At 37.7% G+C, this 7,836-nt stretch overlaps 1 protein-coding gene across 4 annotated transcripts in view; it reads left to right on the plus strand.

Moving 5' to 3' along the window:
• The window catches only part of LOC144970287 (uncharacterized), a 40,032-nt gene extending 32,399 nt beyond the window's left edge, over positions 1–7,633 (plus strand). For all 4 annotated transcript variants that reach the window (XM_078909791.1, XM_078909799.1, XM_078909776.1 and 1 more), the window contains exons 4-5: positions 3,071–3,204; positions 3,623–7,633. In XM_078909791.1, the coding sequence (XP_078765917.1) occupies positions 3,071–3,204; positions 3,623–4,407 (919 nt within the window). In that variant the 3' untranslated portion in view covers positions 4,408–7,633. The remainder of the gene's footprint in view (positions 1–3,070; positions 3,205–3,622) is intronic.
• The last annotated feature ends 203 nt before the right edge of the window (positions 7,634–7,836 follow it).

Raw genomic sequence — 7,836 nt, forward strand, 5'->3', positions numbered from 1 at the left:
ACCGTGGTCTTTGAAGTTACACAACATATACCGCATGTGATGCCTTTACATAAATCAAGGGCTGAGCTGACTCATGTTGACAAGCGAGCTATCAAAAGAGCAATCCGTTGATTGGTCAAAAACTCAGGATTTCATATAAGGACATAAGTTCTTGAAAGCGATATCCACCCACCTGTCAGTGGACAGAACTGATATGATGAAATTAGGGATCCATAAAATGTTATATCATGGTAGGCTCCACCCTCTATTTCTATTCTGGCGTAGATGTAGAAGGCGATAGCATTTCGGATGTCATAATGACTAGTGGGCAAAGGGTTAAAGCTTCCAAACAATCCCAATCGTCGTCTATCTCTAACGGGACCCGTTGGCGCAAACTCAGTATTCATTTGCACCACGCACTATCAAAGACATGAACGCTCTTCCAGAATCCTGTGTGAACGCTACAGATTTAGAAGACTTCAAGTGAACATTATCTAAATTCTTCATCATCATCATCATCATCATCATCATCATCATCATCATCATTGCCTTTTTCTCCCTGGGTCAGGGTATAATAGGCCACAGACAAACAGTTTCCATCCTTCTCTATCCTGAGCCAACTTTTTTTTATCTCATTCCAGGTCTTACCACTTCTCTGTATATCAGCTTCTTTAATTCTTCTCCATGTTCCTCGTGGCCTTCCCCTTGATCTTCTGCCCTGAGGGTTCCAGTCCAATACTTTCTTCAGCCTAAACAAAAAAATGGCTTCTGTCACATTCAACAACTCTCTCCACCCTGGAATACAAATACTCAAAATGGAGTCCATTTCCAGTAACATTCAGATTCAGATTTAGATCAGACCCTGAAAAGTGAATTAAGAATGTTTAAAATAAATAAATAAGTAAACAACTTGAACATTTATATCGCAAAATATCCACGAAAAGTGCTCAAAGCGCTTTACAAAGGGTCCCTGACCAACAGCAACACGTAACATGTAGAACGAGACATGGCGCTTGTTAGGCGATATTACACTTTTTTATTTCAGACAAAGACCACGCTGGTAACAACCAGGTACTCATTTTACACTTGAGTACGGTGAGAGATTGTGAGTAAATAGCCTTTTCCAAGGACTCAACTATGCGCCGAGCGAGGCTCGAACCCAGGATCTTCCGATCCGAAAGCGAGTGTCATACCACTAGACCATCAAGCTGCACATGATAAAAATGATAAGAAATAAAGAACTTGTTCGTGGGGTGGGGGTGGAGGGTTGAAATGTAAGGAGTTGTATTTATTCTTGACCACGGAGAATATAAAGTATCCTCAAGTTACATATCTGGGGTGAATTTTTAGTTCAGAAAAGTGAGTGGAGCAGGCAGGTATGTTGATAACAACAAGAAATGAAGTGAGTGGAAAAGTGCCAGAAGACAATAGAGAATAAAAATTTCGCGGCGGCGATGGGGGCTCGAACCCGCGACCTTACTGGTACGACAACTCCGCCTGGCCGTGGAGAGCGTGAATATTTGATTCTGTCGCCAAAAAAATTGGATTTCTAGGATTTAGTTCATTCTGATATCATACCGGTTTGAGACTGTGAGGAACATTTATCCTACCCCAGGTGGAAATTTAGGTAAAGATCTGAACAAATGTGTGTGAAACGTGCCAGACAATACACGACAGAAAAGTCTTCTTCATCTGTGTCAAGGGCCCTTAGAGTACAATCTGCATAGGTGGGTACTTGACCAAAAATGATCTCTTGTTGTTGCATCTTTGGGCAGGTCTGCGCTGTGCGATTAGCACATTATTCTCGTTCACATTAATGCAAACAAACTAAAATTGGGCTTTTATATAGCGCATTATCCACTTAACGTGCTCAAAGCGATTCACAACTTGTCCCTGACCAACAGCAACACGTAAAATGTAGAACGAGACATGGCGATATTACATTTTTTTTATCGACAGAGACAAACCTGCTAAAGGCCAGGTACTCATTTTACACCTGACTACGGTGAGAGGATGTGATAAATGAACCTTTCCACGGACTCAACTATGCGCCGAACGAGGCTCGAACCCAGGACCTTCCTTTCCGAAAGCGAGTGTCATACCACAAGACCATATAGCAGCACAATGATTTGTTTCTCCTATTTTGAAAATCTAGTGTATGTTATTTGGATATATTTAACTTACTGATAATAATAATAATAATAATAATAATAATAATAATAATAATAATAATAATAATAATAATAATAATAATAATAATAATAATAATAATAATAATAATATTAATAGTAATAATAATAATAATAATAATAATAATAATAATAATAATAATATTAATGGTAATAATAATAATTATAATAATAATAATAATGATAATAATAATAATAATGATAATAATAATAATAATAATAATAATAATAATAATAATATAATAATAATAATAATAATAATAATAATAATATAATAATAGTAATAATAATAATAATAATAATAATAATAATAATAATAATAATAATAATAATAATAGTAATAATAATAATAATAATGCACATTTATATTGCGCAGCCTATCCCCCTGGTTGGAGGCTCTGGACGCATTACAAATAAAATTGTCATATCGTAAGAGAAAAATAAACACTAACAGCCACCCTCTCCCACAACCCACTGCCTCAAACACGCCAATATCACACACACACACACACACACACACACACACACACACACACACTCATCCACATCCATAGGCACCACATTAACACACTTGCAACACAACACATTCATGACAGGTACGCAAGAAGCATTGACAGCTGATCACAAACCATAGGCTTTTTGAAAGTAGTATGTTTTTAACCGATTTTTTAAAATGTTCAGAGATAAGGATCTTCTTAATGGAGCAGGGAGTTCATTCCAAGTAAGAGAGGCAAAGTGGGAGAAAGTCTTTCTCCAGCCTTTAATTTGGTCCAGGGTATTTCAAACAGGTCGTTTGATGCCGACCGCAGTGTCCGAGGTGGCTTATAAACTGCCCAGTTCCTGGAGGTAATTCGGGGCGTGATTGTTGAGGGATAACTTGTGTTTTTTGTCCGTCCTTTCAGATATGGTGCTAGATGGTACGGTGGTGGTCTGAGGTGCTATTGCAATGGCGATGGATCCATCACGTGCGGAGACCCCAAGTTCGTTGCTTCAAGAATTGATGGATTCCGATTGGATAAGACCCGATGTGAAGAAGGTAAGATTTATTACAACCGGTTTGGCATCAGTGTGTGTAAGAAAGGGTGTGGTTGGTGCTTTATACAAAATTCAGAGGTGAAAACAAGCAACTATAATTTATTACATTGGAAGGAGTTGTTTTCCTCTAAAAGGGAAACGAGCGACAATGTCGATATAAACTATTTAAGCTTTGTTGAGAAGAATAAATATAATTTATTAAATAACCAAAATTAAATTTTCACATTTCAAGTAATTTTAAGCTCCAAATCCTTCTAAAGCGTCTTGCTATCCCGACAAATCACCGTATCCGGGCGTTAGGTTACATATTGGATTACATATACGACAACAGATTCCTATTTGAATAACATCGTTCTTCGTTTCATGATTTGTGACACCAAATTTGAAAAAAATCATTTTTTTCTTTTTTTCTCCGACAGGTCATGCGTGGTACGACGAAAGTCAATGTCAAATTTGTGAATGCAAAATCAGCGGAGTTCTTCTCTGTCGGCGGTCTGAATCGTGTCCACTTCCGTTCCTCATCGAGCCTGTATCAGACTCGGAATCAACAGAAGTCCGAGATCAGCACTCGAACAAAGCCGGAAGTGACGAGGACAATGGCGTCATATCCGCTTCAAAGAAAACGGTTGATCGATGGCAGAGATTGAAGTCTCACAGTCGATTTCCGTGGCGGAGCGAAGATACAAAAGTTGGCCACGCATCTGCCGAATCCGCTGACGACAAAACTATGGACCTTCCCTATGACTCTTCTAGAAAGCCGTCAATTATCATCGACAGGGACAGGAATGACCTATATAATCCCTACAACAAACAAAACAAAACCGGAAACAAGAAACACACAACGGTCATTGTGACTGAATGTAACCCCGGAAGTAAATGGCTCGACGGGTGTAAGCGCTGTTCATGCGATTACCATGGCCGGAAGCACTGTGATGAGAAGAGATGTCTCAAACCACCGGTGCCTCATTTCCGACCAAGAGATATGAAAAGCATGGATTTTGACCAAGGGAGGCCATTCCAGAGACCCCCTAAGATGCCCATTATTCGTAACAAACCGGTTAAAATAAAGTCCCCATTTCCCGAAGACAAACCTTGTGGGCGATTTAAAGTGGGCCAGCGTTACTTCATCAAATGTAATCGTTGCTTGTGTACGCCGCACGGACCGAAATGCACCGCAATAAACTGTGACTATTCACGATGGTGAAGTGTTCTTCGCAAAGATTTCAAACTGGTAGCCATTCTATAGATTGGGGGACAACAAAACACAGGTTGTGCCTCGTTGTGGGTCATTCTAGACCCGTAGCAGATCAAAACAGGGAAAAGGATCGGAATGAATACATCCTGCATGTTCAGAACTATTACGTCACGCTACCTGCATCAGCTTCTATCCAACGTTATCTTCTATTGAGTTTGCCCGCCATAGATTGAAAACAAATTATAATTCAACAGCCAAGTAATAATTGTGTGACTTTCGTAGAAAGTGAACGAGATTATCGAAATGATGTTAGACCGGATTCATTTTCAAAATTGACAGGAGAAAAATCGGTAGAAGAGAAATAAAAAAAGGAAATATCAATAATTCGGCAGATAGGTCTGTAGCTAGAAATATGTGACCAACGCTTTAGACTGGTATTGTGTAGGGGTGTTTTAGACGCTTAAAACTGATTCTATTGAGCGAATGCATTAATCACAGTTCATGTTCCTTTGTTCTGTCCAACACAGTGTGTACTATTGAGAGGACAGCTCGCTTGTTTCAAAAATAATATTTTAGGACCTGGTGTTTTCTACGAGTGACCTAAACTCACAAAATCCCACAATTCATTAGAAGATCAAGCCACAACACGCACCGTGATTACCAGTCCCGTGTGACACTGTCATTGTTGTTCACTAATCAAGGGAGTTAATTTGGTAGATAATGTAGTCACTCAATAGGCCAACATATAAAACCTGTCATTACTTTTACTTGCAGTGAAAACAAATGCTATATCTGCAGTACTCTTAAAAACCCATATTAAAAAATTTGGCCAGAAAACTCGTCCTTCAAATATCGATCGATGTAAATGACCCTCATCATGGCAAAACCTCTCAAACCCGGGACCTCGCGAAGTGACAGGTTTAAGAGTTTTTGCCAAGATGAGGGTCATTTAAATCGATCGATATTTGAAGTATAAGTTTTCTGTCCAAATGTTTAGATAAATGAGTTTTTTTTTCCAGACTACGGTAGTGAACAGGTTAAAAACTAAACATCTCACGTATCTGGTTATTTAAGTGTAAATCTATTTTTAGAACCTTGTTCACCCTGACATAATACCGTGTTGCGATAGGAGGTCACATATCAGGTACATACTGGCTTTTACAGATATTTTTTTTTTTTTGTAGTTCATTTTTTAAAATTAATTATCGTCATCAATTTCGTAGGTGGGTTTGTTTGAATGGTGGAAATAGTTTTACTTGCGATAGATTAGAGTCATATCCAAGGAGTAGCAAGCAATTACTAGATTCAATCTCCATGGTACCTTATGATTCTGAAGCGCTACTTTTTGGCATTCTTGTTCAGCGTCACTGTTGTTAATAAGTTAGGGGGTTTTTTTCCTAATTATTTTATTTTTGAAGTTTAAACCATTTTTGGCTAACAAAAATGCTGGTGGCTTTTCTTATCGGATGACAAGACTATTCTACTAAAAAAAAGCAAGTTTTAACAATTTTGGCCATAAAACGCGTCCTTCAAATATCGATCTATTAAAGTTACGCTCATCTTGTCGAAATCTCTCAAATCTGGGAATTCAATAGAGACCAATTTTGATATTTCACAATTTGAGGGTCATTTTCATTTATCGCCATTTGAAGGACGAGTTTTCTGGCCATATTTTAAATACGAATTGTTGTTTATCACAGTTCGAAACAACAGTTTAGGTGGGTAAATTTACTGATGTAAACTTTGGCTATAGGACACGACAGTTTATGTGGGTACATTTACTGATGTAAATTGGTTATAGGACACGACAGTTTAGGAGCGTACATTTACTGATGTAAACTGGCTATAGGACACAACAGTTTAGGTGTGTACATTTACTGATGTAAACTGGCTATATGACACAACAGTTTAGGTGTGTACATTTACTGATGTAAACTTTGGCTATAGGACCCAACAGTTTATGTGGGTACATTTACTGATGTAAATTGGTTATAGGACACGACAGTTTAGGTGGGTACATTTACTGATATAAACTGGCCATAGGACACAACAGTTTAGGTGGGTATATTTACTGATGTAAACTGGATATGGGACACAACAGTTTAGGTGGGTATATTTACTGATGTAAACTTTGGCTATAGGACACAGTTAGGTGGGTACATTTAGCTATGTAAACTTTGTCTATAGAACACAACAGTTTAGGTGGGTATATTTACTGATGTAAACGTTGGCTATAGGACACAGCAGTTAAGGTGGGTATATTTACTGATGTAAACTGGCTATGGGACACAGCAGTTTAGGTGGGTATATTTACTGATGTAAACTTGCTATAGGACACAACAGTTTAGGTGGGTATATTTACTGATGTAAACTGGATATGGGACACCGCAGTTTAGGTGGGTATATTTACTGATGTAAACGTTGGCTATAGGACACGACCGTTTAGGTGGGTACATTTATTGATGTAAACTGGCTCTAGGACACAACAGTTTAGGTGTGTACATTTACTGACGTAAACTGTCTATGGGACACAGCATTTTAGGTGAGTATATTTACCAATGTAAACTTTGTCTATAGGACACAGCAGTTTAGGTGGGTATATTTACTGATGTAAACTGTGGCTTTAACCGATGTAAACGTCGGTCATAAAACGATAGGATTAGTTAATCATTTTTAAATAATCAATGGAAAGTTGTAGATAGTTAGTTGTAGATTAGTTCTGATCCTTGGGTATTTCATGGCCTTTTAAGATAATCAGTGATGGAAAACTTGTTGACAGTTGTAGATTAGCTTTAATCTGTGGATATTTCATGGCCTTACAAGGTAATCAATGATGGAAACTTGTTGACAGTTAGTTGTAGATTAGTTCTGATCCGTGGATATTTCATGGCCTTACAAGGTAATCGGTGACTTAGGGACTAACATGGTAATCTGCTTGGTGGAGACAGACCATTTTGATTCACCAAATTTGAGGCACGCTGAGGAAATGGTACACTTGTTGTCGCATTTTATTGGAAATTGACTTCTTGGTGCAGGGGGGAAAAAGTAAACAATTTTCTACAATTTGACGTTTGTTTCATTAAGAAATTTCTCCAGACTTGATGATGATTTGTCACCATGTAAAGTCGACAAATCGTTCGGAATTTTGTTTTGAGAAATAAATATTCAATTTCTTTTCTTTACTTAACGATCTGAATAAATCCAAGGCAGTAGGAAGGCTGATTTTGAGAGGAAATTTTATTTTCTTGTATTTTTCTTTCTTGCTTTGTCTGGCACTATTGGATACAAACTTTTTGAGATCGTTATCTTATACCAGTGCCTGCTCCCCAATTTGTCACAAAAATTACTTAAAGTTTTGTTTTGATTTTGATTTTGTTTTTTGTGGGGTTTTTTTATTCTATGGACTTGGAATTGGTTTTGTTTGTTTAATTCATTTAT

This window comes from Berghia stephanieae, chromosome 1 (genome assembly GCF_034508935.2).
Source record: "Berghia stephanieae isolate SIO BIC M18660-M18661 chromosome 1, UCSD_Bste_1.3, whole genome shotgun sequence".
Classification (NCBI taxonomy): Eukaryota; Metazoa; Mollusca; class Gastropoda; order Nudibranchia; family Aeolidiidae; genus Berghia; species Berghia stephanieae.